At 34.0% G+C, this 19,171-nt stretch overlaps 1 protein-coding gene across 1 annotated transcript; it reads right to left on the reverse strand.

Annotated features, from left to right (window-relative positions):
- Positions 1-457: 457 nt before the first annotated feature.
- On the reverse strand, positions 458-7,675 carry LOC125849390 (ER lumen protein-retaining receptor A-like). Its single transcript, XM_049529468.1, has 6 exons — positions 7,414-7,675; positions 6,173-6,438; positions 4,452-4,567; positions 799-872; positions 646-709; positions 458-567 (listed from the first exon to the last, which is right to left on the reverse strand). Exons 1-6 carry the CDS (start codon positions 7,502-7,504, stop codon positions 531-533), a joined length of 648 nt encoding a protein of 215 aa, XP_049385425.1. The 5' UTR covers positions 7,505-7,675; the 3' UTR covers positions 458-530.
- Positions 7,676-19,171: the final 11,496 nt, after the last annotated feature.

Genomic DNA, 19,171 nt, shown 5'->3' on the forward strand with positions numbered 1-19,171 from the left:
ATTATGCCTTCCTTGCTTATTACGACTTCTGCAATTTTCAAACCAAATTTTACGAAGAAAAGAGAGTTGTTCTCTTAAGTTTCCATTTTGAGTGATGCATTAATGTCATAGACACTAGCAACAATGTACAAGAACTATATATTTGGAGCAGGATATTATAATTAATCAGCATTTGTTAAGAAAGAAAGACAAAGACACCTCGAAAAGGAAGAAGATATGCAGACATCTGAGAACCATTACATGAACGAAGCAAAATAATTGATTAGTCATATCTTTGAAAGTTCGAATCACAATTGACAGGAATGCAGACAATATTTTCAAATTAACAAATTTCTGACATATTAACAAGGGTACTACTGTATCTGAAATTCTGAATCTAACAATGTAAGATGGAGCTCAGTGAAATACTTGACCCTCGGCCAAACTCCATGTATGATCTCACATCCAAAAAAAGTAGTATGTCACAAGCCACAGCATGAAACCAGATTCCGGTTAGGTGTTAAAGCTGTTCATCATATATCTTCTTTGCCTCATGCTGGCAGTTGAAGCTTAGCGTTATTTTTCCAGCTGCAAAACAAATTTGTTAGTAGTTTGTTTACGTCATCAAGGGAGGAGCCACTTCAGGAAGTTTTAACAAATTGTTACCTGATGAAGTAATAATAAAAGAAATCTGCATAAAGGGCTGTCTGGACAAGACCAGAGACGCAAGCTACAAAATAGAAAAGGAAAATTCAACTTCAAAGAACCATTGCAAGTAATTGAAAACAAACAGTACTGGTTATACTTCCAAAAACTTACAAATCCATCTAGTGAAACGCTGCTCCGTCAGATAGCGGTAAATCCAGTTTAAGATGTAAAATGCACGGTAGGCCCTGTGATCGCATAAAACCAGCACGTCACTAACAATACCCAATCAATCTTAGCTAATTGAAATCAAATTGTAAATGTCATTGTGTGACAGTATTCAACTGGAAAGGAACACATGCCGCATGTACATAATTTAGGAACTTCTAATTGTTAGATCCTTTCAGCTCCAAGCATTATAATATGAAACAAAACTAAGAGATGATAAATATGGGTAGACAGTGAGAGAATGGTGCGAGAAAGGGAACCATTTTCCCTTGTCTTGCAGAGACATGGCTAATAAAGTGCTGTCAAAAAAAATGTTCCATCGCTCAAGAAAACATTTAAATGGAAGACCTCATCATTTCTGTAGCTTTATGCTGTAGTTCCGATCTGAAATAGTGGCATTCTACAGAGACATAAATCACATGATTTAATGGATCTGAATATCTCTTTCATTGCAATCAAGCTATAGAAAGATTTTGTTTAAAGTCACAGCACGGGCACTCAGCTCGAAAAAGGAACAATTTATTGTGTTTGCCTTATTATGGAGATGCTCATGGCAAGCAATCACAAGAGAGGGAACGTTAGCTCAAAGCAAACATATAAAGCTTAGACCAAATTTAAAACACAACAAGATGTCAATGCTTGATCAGATTCATTTCATCGGGCGCACACAACAATAATGGCATCAAAGTTAAACATGCTGCCTAAAAAAATAAAGGCATATCCTCTAGCAGCAATAACACTTGTGTTCGTTCTCTAGGTACGTCCTCAAATGACAGTGTTTCGACTGCCAAAGGAGGCTCAAGATTCTAAGTGCCAACAAGCTAAGTACAATTAAAGTACCTCAATCTAATGCCTAATAATACTAGGAAAATTCCACAATCTTCATAAGGAATCAAGTTATGACTACCCAAGATCCTTGAAAACTGAAGAATGTCATTTAAAACTCAATACTTATGGCAGATTTATCCGTCTAGAAATCCGGCAACAATCATTCTGAAAATTATCCTCAATAATGGAAGGACTGATGTAGATAAGAAGCTAATAAAATTCATCAAATTAACTGGCCAATCGAGTTAGGCAGTCTATGAAAAAGGCTATTCATACGTAAAGCCTTGAAAAATTGTACAGATGTTGACACCAAAGTCACATGCAAAACTGACTGTAATAGCAGTTGAATTGTGGTGGAAGAAGGATTATTGAAGTCGGGATGGATTTTGTATGTAGATGTGTGGTGGGCATGTATGGGGGGGTGTCATGAAAAAGTTGCCCAGTAGCACAGAAATTGAAAGGTGGGAAATACACATCAAGAACTGCACTAGAGATAAATGTCAAAGAGAGGAACCACATTCCCTTACTGTTCTGAGTTCCCCTCTTAAACCAAATCACAAAGAATCAAAGCTGGAGTATGGTACTAAAGATTAGGAATTCCTGGTGGACTTATGATCATATTAATGTAATACTGTGACTTTTGAAGAAAAAAGACAAATGGGTCGACTGGATGAGAGTTTTCAGAGGGGATCGTGACAGGGACACCCTCTACCAGCTTTTCTCTTCAGATTGTTCAACTGAGAGGAATGTTGTATATAGCTATGGACAAAGGTTGGATAAGACTTTCAAAGAGGGCACAAAAAGGAATAAAACAATCACTATCTCAAAGTTCCTCTATGTTGACTCAAATTTTTATTGGAACAGAGGAAATAAGGCTAAGATATCTGTGAGTCACGACAATACTATTGGTTTTGTGGCAGTTTCTGGGCTTCATAAACCTGGCAAAGAGTATCTATTCCTCATTCTTGGAAGGATGTTGGGATAGAGAGATGGAACTTTTCCAGCACCATGCATGGGACTTCCCTTTTAGGGGCAAGCAACAAAAATCCCTCAAAGTGGCAGGAGGTAATTGCTTCTTTAAGCTCTGCTCCAACCTATACAAGTTGAAAGTTTGGGAACAATTAGCCACTTGGAAGAAACATTACCCATCCATGGATAGTAAGTTGACCCTCATAAACCCTGTACTTGAGGGTATCCTGGTCTATGAAATGTCCCTATACCTCATAACCCATTCCGTCAAGAGTGGAGAGGCAGTTGGATAGAATTAGGAGAAACTTCGGAGGTAACTCTGGAAAGAAAAAATTCACTTGTGAAATAGACAGCAGTGACTATTGTAATTGGTAAAGAAGGAAAGTGATTTAGCTGAGAAAAACTGAGGCTGCACAATACAAGTCCCTATTATTAACATGGTTGTGCAGTTAGTAATGAACAAGAAAGTCTTGAAGAATGCCATTAAAGAAAAAGTATGCATGAATGAATCTTGGTGCACAAATCCAATATGATCAGCTCATTGTTATGCAATGAAACTTAGAATATATTGAGGGAGCCATACAATGTCAAAAAGAATGTTAAGGTAGATGATGGTTAAAAAAATATAAGATGGTGGCAAGATGCTTGGAGGTGTGGGTATTGGTGAACTGATCCAGTATCAACTCACGGATTTGCAACATGAATATATATAAGAAATTTATGGGATGATTCTCTTCCAGGGTGAATCTTAAGGTAGGTGATGGGTAAAAGATAAGAAGGCGGCAAGGTGCTTGGCTTGGATTCCTTAAAGGAGGTAATCCCATATCTATAGACATTTTGCCACATTTTGTTTAAGCCACGAAACCTTAATGCAAAAATAAACAGAAAAGCTTAGATTCAAGAAGAATTGCCAGCACAATGGGTTCTGAAAGAATTGCCATGGACTGCGAGGTCTGCAGATGAGCTTGGGTCTTTTGAGAAGTTAGAGAAGGAGGGGCTAACTTCAGGATCTAATTCACTGTTTGATGCACAGAAGACTTTTCAGTCAAGTAAATTGACAAAGCCAAGCAACAACCACTCACTGGGGCAAGAAAAATGTTTAAGAAAAGAAAAAGCACCTTCAAAAACAGCATGTTCTGTCTATGTATAAAGTCAACCTAACTAGGACACCCTGCAGAGTAAGGAAATCATTACTTGAAATTATGTTACACATGAAAAGGATTCTCAGGACCCAAGATATCTTCTTTTGCACTCTACTCTAACATGGAAGATCTAGAGTATGTTCCTAAATCTATTTCAATCTCGGTGGTTAAAGCACAGTATTGAAGAACACTTTTATAACCTGGAGAAGACAGAAACTAGAAAGACAATTAAGATGGAATACAGTTCCACCACACATCCTTTGGTTTATGGAAAGAGAGAACCAATGCTTCCAAGGAAGAATAAATGTACCACATCGTTTCAATTTCAAATGTTTACAATCATTTGTAGATGATATAGATTTGTGGATGAACTTCATTAACTCCTTGCACAGTTAAAACTGAGACAAGCCTTTTCTAGCGTTACGTAAACCTAAAATACCAGCACTCTATTGGCGCTATGTCGCAAGCAAATTTGCAATATTTATGAAAAAATATGATGAATTGTCAAATTTCAGCTATGAGTGATAATAGAACTCAGATTAAAAAAAAAATAGATATGGCCAGATCAGTACAAAATTTCTACAATTTTCAACATATGATGCAATTTGCAAAACAATTCCCTTTTAAGAATTGGCCAGATTTACTGGAGAGGAAGCATACCCAAGGAAGAACACATATTGTCCGGCCAGATTATCAACATTTCCACTTCTTTGTAAGAGCACCAACTGGGGAAGAATGGCAACTGCCTCCAGGTATATTGAGAAAGCCCAGAATACCTGGAACAACATTATACATAGCATCAATAGTGTAAACAGGGAGCGAGCAAATATAAATTCGAGAATCAAGACTATCCCAGAAAAGGATAAGGAAACAAGTAACACGATCTCTGCCACAGGGTCTTCGCGGAAATTCTAATCAGTCATTCAGAGAAATGAATGGCAGCTTATTAGTAGAGCACCTCGCAACCAAGTGTAAGGTTCAATCCTTACCAGTGCTCTCCCCACCCCCCACCCACTAAAACCTCCTCTCCACTTACCTTACCTCCCCACAAAATAAAAAGAAAAACTCAGTCATTAACGAAACAAACAGATGGGTCTGACTATAACGATACCATGAATACTGAAAAATCTCAGTATCTTTTTTGTCTCCTAATGTGCTAGGGTGATGGATGAGCTCATCTTTTAACAGCCAGGACGGACAAACAATATCTGGAGATGACCAAAAGGGTAGGGGAGCCAAGAATGACATATAAGATGACATTGCAAATGATATAGACAAGAAGATGTCTTTACTCATGCAAACTGCAATGTAGCATAATAGGAACAACACCAAGTCATAAAAAACCTGTACTAGAAACCAAGCCCATACACATGAAGAGTTGCAATGACCTAGTAGGGTTTTAGAGGGTAAGAATAAGTTCGAGGGGGTTCAGCTGACTTTTAATAGGGGAAAGTAGCCTGAGTCAAATATAAAATAGACAAGATCAAACTTCAGTCGCAACTTTGTCGGCCCTCCATCTGGATAAATCATCATAACAATATCTCAATACTAAAGGAACTTAGCAAACAACAAATATAAATGGCTATTACAGAAATTATTCTTGAAGGGGGCAGACTGACGTTAACGAGCTGATTAGTTAAGGTTTGCCAAATCACATGACTGCAAACATATCATCTTAACATATTTCGAGGTGCTGATTGTATATTGTCAACGTAAAAGGGTTTATATCTTGTCATGAACAGAGGCCATCAAAAAAATGGATCACCTTAAGAAGGTCTGTACAAGCACTACCTCAAGGGTTGCTATAACCATGTACATGCAGAGTAGCATGTGAGTAATAAGCACAAACATTTTATAGTGTTCATTCACTAGTGATGGACTGATTTTGCGAGAATGCTCATGCTGTAGGTTCCAAATCCGAATAAAATAGGAGAGTTGCGTAGGCAGGCAGTCTGCATAAAACTAGTCAATTTGCAATTGATTCATAATGCAGAATATATCATTGAAAGGTATCCACCTAGCCACGCATTACATCAGCACCCGGGTGTTTGAGATGAGATTAAATGGAGCGACATGGGAATGATGATTCATATAGCCGGCCCAAACTACCTTGGATAAGAAATAGTTGTTGTATTCAAGTTCACTATATATGGACTCAAAGCAACACAACATTTGTAGGATGAAATTCACTATTTCACAGTAGCCAGCCTATGGAAATTCTGAAAATATGGTTGTTGCAAGCACCAACAGGATGTTGTGCTTGCCAAGATCAACTTCACATAAGCAACCATCTATCATTACAAAATTATGTGACAATAAGCATGATTATCAATGCTAGGACAATCCACATGAAAAATTTTGAACACTTGGAAATCACTAACCTCTTGAAGGGTAAATTTCTCATGAAGAACAAGTGCCAGAATGAAAGACACCCCAAGAAGAATCCAATAACGAAAAGTGTCTAGCTCACGGTCATATGAGCGCCTGACAACCCGATGGTACCTCATACACCAGACAATTGCCAAAGAGCTACCAATAAAAACCAGTTTCATCACAGTGTTGTAAAGAGAGATGAAGTCAGTGAACAAATCCAGATACCGAGTCACGAACACAATAGCATATAACTCTTGCGTCTTCAATGATATTCCTGAATACAGCAAAGACTCTCAATCCAACTATTTTCCAGCTAAACGTTAGCCAGATTTCAGCATAAGTATACTTCAAGCTACCGGTGAATGCAACAAGTACATATGTTTTATTTGTTATTTAAAGAATAAGTCATCTTTCATTTCTTTTCTGATTCTTTTTGTATTTTTAGGGGGGAAGGGAGGGGGCAATACATAGACAATGATATTTTATACCATCTAGTATTCTGTTAAATTACCTGTCACATCAGAACTAATACCATTTTACCAAATTTGTAGTCTATGTCCTAACATACCATACTTCATCTGGTTTGTTGATATACTTTTATTGACAACATTCCATGCAATCGAACACGTTGACACTGTCTTTTCATATTTTCAAATTACCCACAATGCCACTGATTTCACTAAATGCCCTAATGAATCCATATATCTACTTAATACGTGGCAAGAAGAAAACCTAGTTAAAAGCTCCCGGGTTCAAAGAAGTTTCAAAATTCACAGATTTCCTCAGTAAAATAAAAAAGAATGCTCACTCGTTGCAATCTCTCAGTAGGTATAACATCATCCAATTCCTAGGAGTTTCAGGTTATAAATAATGTATCCTGTGCATTGTCCGATTCACTAATTAGCACATAAATGGAATAATGCTCACTCTTAGTTTATCAAATGAACATTCATTTTTTCAGTCATGAACTGTTCAATGGAACCCAATCAAACACACCTTATTCACTCTACAAAGTCCAATCAATACATAATTCAATTCCAATTCATACAAAATCAAAAACATAACTCGCAATTTTAAGAGCCAATCAGATACGGTCATTCATGTATAAAGCAAAACTACTGATTCAGGTTTCAACACGAATAAAGTCGACGAAATTAATAGAACACAGTACCTTCTGATGCAAAACTACAAAATATATACAATAGCTGATCGAGGAACTGAGAATGAAAATGCAAGTTGGAATAAGAACCTGAGCATGATTTGGTAGCGTAGATTTTCAGGAGGAGAACTAAGACACTAATCAAATGTGTCATGTCCCCAGCCAGTCTGAAGATATTCATGATTGCTACTGCGAAAACCGCCCTATTCCAGCCCTAGATTGTTCACGATTAGAGTCAAATCCTCATGAAGATTAGGGGTTTGTCGGGTTGGGGATTGCGGGTTGTGGATTGGAAGTAGAAACGAAATGGAACTGGATTTTTGGAATTTGTTTTGGGATCAAAATTCAGAAACTTGACACAGCAAATAATTTTTGTATTTGTAATGTAAAAATGCCCAAGATACACGTGTCGGTTCCAAAGGTCCACGAGGCATGTATGTGTCGAAAACGATACTCTACTATTTAGTTTAGTTCAAAAAATTTATTTGTTTTAACTTTGAAAATAAAAAACTTTCTTTTTATATAGAGCGTTTTAGATTTGAAAAGTGTAAAAAATATCTCCAAAGTCATTTTTTGTTAATAGTTTTATTCGGTCATGTATTTTTTATTTTATTTTATTAGGTAAAAATATTTTTATTTCACATAAAACTTAACTAAGAGCATATTCAAATCTACACGTATAATAAATACTAGTCCTGGACACATGCTTTGTCGTGAGTCCTGTGAAAGGTATGAATTACTGTCAAAATTACTTATTAATCAGTATAACAAGCTATTAAAAAATATAATTTAAAATAGATGAACAATCAATGTATTCAAATAACTTCTTTATTGTATGTCAAATGGTTAGACATTTGATGAACTTGCAAAATTTAGTTTGATAACTAAAATATTGAGTTACATTTTTAAGTTATTAGGTCCAAACATATGGTATATTAGTATGTGCAAAAATGAAAACAAAATGATTAATGGTTCTCATTTAAATGCACAATAAGAAAATTTCTACATATACCTTAAATTGATAGCTATACTTCAAGTCCAACAACCATACAATTCTAAATGCTTTATGGAAGAAAAATTCTATAATAGGGAAAGAAAGCAAGAACGGAAAATTTAGGATATTGCAAAGAAAATCCTCATGCTCTTAAAAGAAAACTTTGTTATTGTTAGAGACAACATATCAACATATCAACATAAGATTGTTCATTGTTTAATACTACAATTTATGTAATAAATTTACTCTCTTTTTTTCCGTTGCTATTTTTTCTTCTTGATTACCAATTTTCAGCATTTTTTTGGTTATCCTCACTTGCAACTTCTAACTCTCTTACCTTCTCATGTTGAATTGTGCAATTTCCTTAATTCGATTTCCTATTGTGAGCTTCCATCTTTATAAGTTGGTTCTTAAATAGCATTAGGAAATGACCCTTTAAATTCAAATTTTAATTCTGAAATTGATTTCAACATCAAAGTGATGAATGACTTTCCATATCATAACTTTTCAAATTCTTCCATTATGAGATTTATGATTACGATTAAAAGCAATATCAATGTACTCATTTATCAAAAAAATGATAATTTAATTATTGGGATTAAGAACTTCAAATTCTACCATTATGTAATTATAATATTTATATTTAATCAAAATTTAATTTAATTAGTAGAGGGGCAAAATGGTAATTCAATTTTTCACTTTGGAGCTTCCCACTTATAATAATATATGATAAGAGCACACTTTTATTATTTAATTATATTTTCAACACCACCATCACGTGCGGGCTTGATTATGGCCAAGAACGTGAAAATTCATTTTCATTTGGGTGGCGGTGAGATTTTTTCCCAAGACCTTTGTTTGCTCTGATACCATGTAAAAGTATGTGACCATCTTATCTAGAAGCTTAAGCTGTTAGAGAGAGCACACTTTTATTATTTAATTACATTTTCAATACTTATAGAAGCACTCAACGCATTGATAAGTTTATAGAAGCACTCAACTCATAAGCAATGTATCATAGTGGCAACTGTCTATGCCAAACTCTAACTTGAATTTGATTATATCATAGGTGCAAAAAGTGAGGAGATATTCAAAACGACACGCATATATGAAAAATCAGATCAGTAAGGTGCAATAAAAATAACATCTTGTAAATCTAGAGAGAACAAATGTAATTTTGAAATAGAAAACATTGAATTCTTTGTTCATTTAAAATATTTTGCATTTCAATTTTCATTATTATATATATACACTATAGCTAAAACTTACAAGTAATCATCTCTCACTAATTATAGTTGTATAAGAGCTTATTATTAATCGCTTCTAACTAAAATCATCATATGTATCATGAGTCCACAATAACAACTCAAACCGCCTGAGAATATAAATACAACTAATAAAGAAAAGGGAGGGGACTTACTCGAACCCAAATATAATTGATGTCAATACAAATTTGAACCTAAGTAGAGGACATTTGAGATTTTAAAAAAATAAGAAAATCAAGAAAAAGAAACATAGACTCTAGAATTGAGAAGGTTTTTTTTCATTTTAAAAAAAAGACACTTTTAGAAAAGAAGGGAAATGAGACGGCAAAAGGACGATGAAAAAGATTAACGAAAAATAATAAAATTAAATTTTTAGATATGCTAGTTCACCGTCAACCAATGATATATTGAATGACTAGAATGTCCCTGATTTGAAAACTAAATGCCTAATAATAGATATATTGAAGCAAGTTTATTTTAGAATATAAATATAAAAAAATTTTAAAAATATTTTGTCAAATTAAACCAAATTTCACATATCAAAATGATTTCAATCAATTCATCAATGATTATATGATTGAATAAGTCCAAAACACTAAGATATACTTTAATCAAACATATATTATGTCAATGTAGATTATATAAGAGAGCCATTTGTTAGCCTCATGACATAGTTATTTGATTTGCAAATGAAAATTATTAAACTTTTACTTTCTACCCATAAGCTATCTTTATTTGTTAATATAATTTTTTTGCCCAAGATATTCAAAATAATTATAATTCAATATTATGTTAACACAATTATTATTTTTCTTCTTTTATATATATATTTCTATTATATAGAAATGTGAAGACGACCAACGACCACCGCAATAAAAGTTGTACAAAAAGCTATATTAATCGCACATTAAATTACTGTACTTATCATTACGTGTCAATTGGAGGTTGAATGGTCACTCCAAGTGGCTTTTATTGCACCACAAACCGACTTAATTCTACAATTAAATATTTTGTCATTTGACACATATCTTCATTCTACTAGATTCTAGAAATTACCCGCTCACTTAATTTCATCACTTCAGGTATGCTCCTTTAATCTCTTTTTCCCTTCGTCTTCGGTATAAATCTTGTAATGAGAACTTTTAAATTGTTATTGAATTTTTTAAATAATTTGTGGTCAAAACTAAAGGATAAGTTTTTGAGTGGGAATAAAATTGAGACGAAGTAACAACCTCGAGATTGGATTCAATGTGTTCGAATTTGACATATATTAAGTGGGTTTACGAATTAATAAGAAAATCAGACTTGGAATATAATTGTGTTTCCATGGTTTGAGATGAAACTGTGTGCTACTGCTTGCCGAGTATTGTGCCGATAAAAGCAAACGTTCATACTGATTCATGAGGGAGGAGCTGCTTCAGTTTCTGTGTTTTGATTTATTTATTAATAAAAATTAACCAGTTAAAGGTCGATTATTGATGTATAACCCTTGGAAATTTTGATTTCGTTTTTAGGTATTTGTCAGATGAAAGTATAATTCTCTCTGGTTGTTAAATATTTTGACGTGCAATTTTTATTCAGTGTTTTTCGTTGTAATTCAATAGTTTAACTGGTGTTGTGATAATTTGATTGCCAAGGACTATATAATACTTGAATATTTGGTGTTGAGAATCTGAATTCGTTACATACACAAAAAATCAAAGTCTTTTCAACCTTGTTACGACCCGATTTCGAAAACTAAGGTTTCGGAACCAATTTCGCAACTTTTGGCACTTTTGTTAGGTTTTTTGGAAAAATTTATAATAATGAAGTCGCCACTTAATTTTTAGGAAAAATTAAGAAAACCATTAAAAAGGATAATTTTTAAAAGAAAACATTTGAATAAACCAGAGTCAGGTAAGGGTTCAAATAATTCTCTAAGGAAGGGTTTAGGCATCTTAGAGAATCCGTTAACACGCGGTTGACCAACGGATTGAAAAGTTTGGCTAATTTTTTTTTTTTATTATTATTTTTTTTTAAAAAAAAAAGGTTAAAATATCTATTTTGAAACTTAAATAAAAAATCTTTTGAAACTTGTGAAATCTCAAAAAATAATCGTAACTTAAAAATTTATCCATAGTCAAATTTTGAACTTATAATTTAAACTCATAAATATGGAATAAAGAACCTTGTTTAATGACTATGAAAGGTTATAAAGAATCCTCAAGTCATTCATGCAAAGTCCTAGGTTAAATTAAAAGACAACTAATTTATTTTAAGAAACTTAACAATTTTATCCTATTCAAAATTTGAACTAAATAGTTAGTTCAAACTCATAAACATGGATCCAAAGCTAATTACTAACTATGAAAGAATATGATAATTCTCAAGTTAGTCTAAGAGCTTAAGTTGTCTAACTTGCAAGAGTTTTGAAAATTTAAATACTTAAGGTAAACAACTAACGAAATAGGAGAGTTATATAAAAACTTCCAAGGATTCATCTAAGTCAGATAAAATAAATGTTAGAAGTTAAAAGCAAATATCATAAAATCACAATATAAGGAAAATAAAGTGCGAACAAAACTTGGACAAATTTAAGTCCATTTTGTTGCTTCTTAGTTGCTGCTGCTGGCGCCATTTTCAGAACTTTTTTAAGTCTGAAAAATGCGAGTTCTAGCCCTTCAAAGCTGCTGCAATTCTGCCTCATTTAAGCTGCTCAAATTTCGGCCAATTTGAACGAAAAAAAAACCTTTCGTTTCAGCTTTTTTTGAGCTGCTGTTGCTGCTGGTTTTGGGGTCTCAACCCAATATATCGGCTTCCCTTTCATAACTTGGCGGAGGTTTGACTCGAAAGAGAGGAGTATGCAAGAAAGGGGAGTCCATGGACTCAAATGGATGTCACATGTGCAAGGAAAGAAAGAAAAGAGATTAATGTTCTAATCAACATACAAAAATATTTAAGGAAAATGCTTCAAGAGCTCATAGTGATTAAACCAACGTAAGAAATAAAAAAAAAGGAGGAGCACAGAAACTGAAATTTAACATTTTGGAGGAAAAGGAAATCATGCAACATTTTTTAGCAATGTACAAAATCTAATACAAAATGACCCAAAATAAAATAAAATAGTGACACTATCACATACATGGATGTGAACACATAGAAAGCTAATCTCTCTCTTAATCAAGGTTTAGAAACACATTGGTATTTAGACATTAGAATAAACTTTATTACAATCAGCCACAAGTAACAAAGGGAAAACAAGAAATAACAATTTTTCACTCTAAAAATATTTTGTCTAATCTAAAATATCCAGAGAACTAAAAAAAAGCTTAAAATCTAATGAACACTTCTTTCTGTAAACTTTAAAGAACCTGAAAATAATAACATTCAACACAAGCTTTCTTCTCTAAATTATTATCCAAAAGCAGACGTCAAACTTAGGCACACATAGACCAAGATATTAAAGGAATACCACTAAAGCAAACTTGAAAGAAAACCTATGCATGTTTCTATCAGTAGTGTACTTCCAACAAGACAAATAAATTTTAAAAAAATAAACAACTTATGGCGAAAAACAGAGAACAAATTTTCATAATATGATAAATGCGTAACTTTAGAGCCAACAAGCTCAAAATAGCATTTTTCAGACCAAGCAACCCAATGTTAAAGAGCACAACTTATATTTCCAATTATATGCATCAAACATGGTAGATGGAAGGGGTCTAAAGATTAGATTACGAACAAATCACGTCTTTAATCTAAACTAACCAGTCCGAACTCATCAAGAACAACAACTAAAGCACACACTAAAGGAAATCATTTTAGCTATGGAAAGCGAAGCCGAAACTAAGAGATCGACTTAAGATCGACATAACTTATAAAATAAGAATCTAAAGACGAAGTTGTTCAACATTTAATCCCCCGAATCTCAAAGATTGGCATAGTAGTCATGTGCATATCAACATCTAGACAACTGACTATTCAAAAGAAGCTAAACATAAGGGCTATCTCACATAAACAAGAAGATATGATGCTAGCGACCGTCCCCTTTTCGACAATATGAATTTAATAACAAACAACATAAAACAGAGAACTGGACATATTTGAAACTCAAAGAGAAATATAGAAAAAAATATAACTTCAATGATTCAGCTGAACATTATCTGCAACAAATAAGCTGTTTTCATAACATTAAGATGCTGGAAAGCAAAAACCAAATTTCTAGCAAATACGACAAACTAATCTGATCCCATCACACAACAAAAATAAAATATATATGTTTAGAAGAAAAGAATTACCTTTCGCTGAGCAGGAACTGGGATGACGAGTGGTAAGCAACGAGCTTCCACCACCAAAGGAGCTTTTCCGGAAAGCTTGGATGAAAACTTCAAGGACAGGACCTTATGAAAAATTTAAACCTTAAAGCTTTGGACTATCTAAATCGATTTCTTTGTAGACCTTATATCTCTTTTTCTATCCCTCCAGAACCCCCCCTATTCAGTGAAATAACATGGGTATTTATAAGGAAACACTAGGGCTCGAAATTTGGGAAAAGGGCTGAGAAGTTAGATAAGAACAAGGCCCACGAATTTGAAAATTCCCTCTCAAATTCTCTCCAAGGACGGAAGAATATACCGAATTGATCCTCATTTCAAACGGATTGGAATGAGGTGGAGGGTCTCGATCGATTGAGCGTCCTTGAGATGCTATGTGCCTCAATCTCATGCCACAAGGACAAAAATGCGTGCTGCTTTTACTGGAATCACGGCTGGAACAGTACTATCGAAGAGGGACGTTGAGGAACAAGACAAGAAAAGGCAGCGTACTGCCTGTTGTCGCTGCTTTCCGTCCGTCTCCGTGAGATTTCCGTGTGCTGCTGTTTGCCTTCATTGTTTGGAATAGTTGTTGAACTCTTTGTTGAACAAAAGAAATGGGCCGGGTTAAGTTTATGGGGGATGGGCTACTGGGTCACTGTATTGAAGTAATGGGCTGTTGTAATTAGAAAATTGGAATGTTGTTGAGAAAATAGAATTGGACCGGTTTAAAGGGAAATTGGATCGGTTGATGAATTTGGTGGGTATTGTATGCTATATTGATGGGTCTGGGTATTTGTTAGGAATTATTGTATTAGGCTGAAACGGAGGATTGGATTTGGCCCAAAAATCAATCTTTAGGATGACAAAATTGTAGTTAAGCCATNTTGTATTAGGCTGAAACGGAGGATTGGATTTGGCCCAAAAATCAATCTTTAGGATGAGGTAAAGAAATGACAAAATTGTAGTTAAGTCATAACCCAATGAGTTTAATTGGTGAGTCCGATTGAATAAGACGAATTAATATTAATTAATTAACGAGCTTCTTAATTTTAACGAAATAAAAATGATTAACTTGATTGTAAACTAATGATTCAAAATTATAACCATAATTTAAACTAAACTAATTTGACAAAATACTTGCTAAAATTAAAATCTTTTGAGATGATTTTCAAATGTTTATAAAGTATTCTTAATTATATACGCAATTATATAAAATCTATTTACTACTTAAAATGCTATAAAAATGGCTAAAATAACTTTTTTCTTAAAAAAAAATTGATTTTTTTTTATAAATTAATCATTTCAAATCGTTTGGAATTAAAGAAACTCAAAAGTTAATTCCTATCATGGAGGGTCAAAATTGGATGTCAACAAACCTTTCTTGATTTTCTACAACTACTTGTTGATATAGCTTTGAGTTACACCTTCTTTTGGGTAAGAGTTGTAATTATTCTTAACTATTTTTATTATTTTTATTTTATGTTCCCACAAGTTTATGACTGTGCTTTAGTGTCTTTGAAATGTTTCAGGCAAAATGTTGTGCATTTGATTAATTACTTTACACTGATTGTTCCTCCATGCATTGAAAAATCACATGATATATTACGTGCTTACTGTTTTATTTTCTTTGTTTGATTTCAGATATAAAATGTGAAGTAGTCTGCGACCAAAGAAGATATTTTCAATGATACAAATTATTGGATCCGTTAAGAAGGCTCTAGATGTCTAGAGGTATGCAAGGTTCTTATATATTCATATATTGATGAAGCGAAAGAAAATGTGTTGGTTGGGAATTATAGGATGAACATCTTGGTTTTGGATCTACCCAGGTTAAAGAAATGTTGGATCATTTTAAAGGTTTGCTTGCAAGTGAAATTGTAGCAGTGAAGAGTGAGTAGGTCATTGTATAAGTCAAGCCTGAGGCGTGTGATCTCTATCTTTGAAATTTTCACCAGTTCATGGTTAGTTTGACTATACCCTGAACTAAAAGAAAAAGGATTTCAGCTAGATCATAAGTCTCTTCACACATCCGCTATACCTAAGTTTCTATAATAACATGGAAGTTGTTTGTTTTACTAACTTTTGTGATGACAATGAATTACCTAGGATTGGAAATTTCAACTCTGTTCTTTATGTCAATGAAGAATTCTTAGGTCAAATATAAAAAATAGGTGGTTCGTATTAATGCAAAAATCTTGGTAATTATTTTTATTTTTTTGTTGAGTTCATAATTTTCAGGTTAACTTCAACCCTGTCAGTGTCACTTCAATCAAGAAAACACTTGTAGCTATATGCAAAAAGGAGCAACATGAAGTTAGTCAAAGTGAGTGGAGATGATATCAAACATGCAATTAATTTTCTGCATTATCTTTGTCTTAAACCACATATAATGCCTATTCTATTGTCAAAAGAAAGACTGGATAATGTTAGTTGTTTGAATGATGTGTTCTGTTTGTCATTTGACTGGATAACATTAGTTGTTTGGATGATATGTAAATGGAAAAGATGAAACTCCTTCTCTATTTTATGTATTAGGCAAATTTTTGCACAACAAAAGAGAGTGAACACATTATTGCATCTGACTAAACTTCATTCTCAAGTTATAGTGAGTTGCAAGTGCTTCCAAAACTTAGTAACACTGTGTTTTTGTACGTCTTCTGTAGTATTGATAAATTTCTCCACCTTTGCATGTAATGCTTCCTCATGAAAGATGCATACCTTAGCATCTATGTGATCTAATCATGCAATATTGGGTTGTTATTTATAATCCACATATCCAACACTGTATGTTCAAAGAGTTTTTCAATTGCTAAATGTGGTTTCATTACTTGTAGACAGGGGCGAAGCTACAGTGTTAAATGGGGGTTCGGATGAACCCACTGGCTTTTACGTAGATCCTATATACGTACTAAAAAATCATATACAAATATATTTAAATATTGTGTGCAAACCCACATCAAACTATGGTGGGTGGCATAGTGGTAAGCGTGGGCAGCTCTGATTCTTTGGATAGGGGTTCAAGCCCCATTGCCAACTATTCATTTTTTTTGGATTTTTTTTGTTTTGGATTAAAAATGTGCTTTGTGCCTATCTTTTACCCTCTTTTAATTCAATTTTTCCTATATAGATTTTTCTAAATTCTTTTTCAAACAAAAACAGAAAATTGATAATTGAAAATAATAAAAAAGTAGTATCAATACTTCAAAACAACATCTGACTATTAATTTCAAAATAGGTAATTGTAAGTAACCAAAATACAGTGTCGTACTTTACAACATCTCACTATTGATTTCTTTTGAAGCAACATGCACTGCACGTGTGAGCCATGTTAAGTTGTATCATTCTCTCTCAAGAGACATTTGTATTATAATTCAATATTATGTTAACACAATTATTATTTTTCTTCTTATATATATACTAGTCATGGACACGTGCGCTGCACGTGTGAGCCATGTTAAGTTGTATCATTCTCTCTCTAGAGACATTTGTAAAGCATTCTTGTCATGAGTGTATGTATTACTACAAGTCTAATTGTCAGAAATTTCACATAGATGATTAAATTAATTTCTATTGAATTTTTGTTTCCTTTGAAGACTACTACTTCTTGAAATCAATTCATTATATGTCACGCGCCGAGCTTACACCCTGGACGTGGCCGTCACTCGGAAACCATCGTTGGCCCCAAACGGATCCTTGGTCTGGCTTACTTAACTCAGCAGAAGTCTTAACTCAACAGAATAAACTCAATGCAATAGTTTAAATGATAACATCTTAGCCAAAATGACAACTTATGTCTCAAAACAAAGTATCTGCAAATACATAGATGAGAGACTCAATACAAACTGTCTGACTGTCTATAAAGCCTCTGTAATACTGAGATGAATGTTGGGATAGACCCCATAACATCCTAATAAAGCAAAACTAGGAAAGCGAAATAACAGAGTCCTCCGGAATGCAAGGAGGCTCACCACTGACTCTGAGTGCTCAACTGGATCAACAGCATGCTGGATGCTGATTCTGGTTACCTGTGTTTGCATCATAATAAGATGCAGGTCAATTGACATCAGTACATTGAATGTACGAGTATGCGAATTGGAAAGCTAAACAACAACTTAAGCTTAAAAGAGTAAGAAGGAACACTTACCTTGGCTCTGTACATCTCATGAATAATTGAACTCAATATAAAGCAATAAGACACATGCAATATATATATATAAAGCTTGTAAAATAGTGTAAACAACTTAGTTCATTAAAAATAAATCAATAACAAACTCATCCTTACTTATATATATAAAAGTAATATAACTTTTGTGGGAGATTCTCTAACCGACAACCATCACTATGAGCCTAAGTGGTGATACAACGTCTTGCCCACGCTGCCAGAACTGTCCTATACTTTGCCGTCATATAAAACGCTTAACTTAGTGGATCCACTAGTGTATGCTAAAAGCATCTTAAGGAGTCATCTAAAAAGTATGATCATTTGCCACCCATGATGGCTACATGATTTATGGAGACTTGAGTTAATATGAACTCGCATTCCCATATCGGCGGTCAATACTACTCCCAAAATATACTTAGCTCATATGTTAGTATAAACAAAACTCTTTCTTTGAATTGAGGTAATTACTCAAAACTTAGATTAAAAGCTTTCTTGGGATCGATGTTCCCTTTCTTGCTCAAATGTGAAAACATTTATAAACTCTTTGGAAATACTTAGTCCATGACGCTCTAAAAGGCACGAGGTGCCAGCCCTGAGAGAAGCTTGACTGGCGCTCTGGCCGGCGCGACACGCAAGAGGCCAAACTTCAGAGAAGTTTTTGTGGCGTTCTGGCAGGCGCGATGCCCAGCCCTTTTTGCCTAGCGACTTCCGACTTTTCTCTTCCATTTTTCATCTCTAAACTCCCCTAACTTTCATAATTCATTGCCCAAACACTTAGGATCAATTGTACCCTCAATATACAACCAATCTAACTCGAAAAACAACCCGGAAACATGAATCAATTCATCCACAAGCATCAACAACTCAACTAACAAGAATAATACAATTTGTTCTTCAAGAACCTCACTTCTTCAACATGTACACAATTCAAAATCAATGGATTGAAACAAGTTGGTGTGTGAGTGAACTAACCTAACACGAAAAGATCTCACATACCTTAATAGGGATCACCCCTGATAAATTCCACTCGCAAGCTTGGATGATCTTGACGAATTCTTGCCTTTTTCTTTCGTTCTTTCTTCCTTTCTCTCTTCTCCAAGCCCTAAGCGTTCTTTAATTTTCCAAAACTGAT

The sequence above is a fragment of the Solanum stenotomum genome, chromosome 12 (genome assembly GCF_019186545.1).
Source record: "Solanum stenotomum isolate F172 chromosome 12, ASM1918654v1, whole genome shotgun sequence".
Classification (NCBI taxonomy): Eukaryota; Viridiplantae; Streptophyta; class Magnoliopsida; order Solanales; family Solanaceae; genus Solanum; species Solanum stenotomum.

Excerpts from the sequence above, each read along its gene's own strand:
- LOC125849390 (XM_049529468.1), bottom strand. The coding sequence starts at position 7,504 with ATGAATATCTTCAGACTGGCTGGGGACATGACACATTTGATTAGTGTC. Across the intron at positions 873-4,451 it reads CAATATGTGTTCTTCCTTGG|GGCCTACCGTGCATTTTACA; the intron begins GTATGCTTCCTC and ends ATGCGATCACAG. Across the intron at positions 568-645 it reads TTTTATTATTACTTCATCAG|CTGGAAAAATAACGCTAAGC; the intron begins GTAACAATTTGT and ends TTTGTTTTGCAG.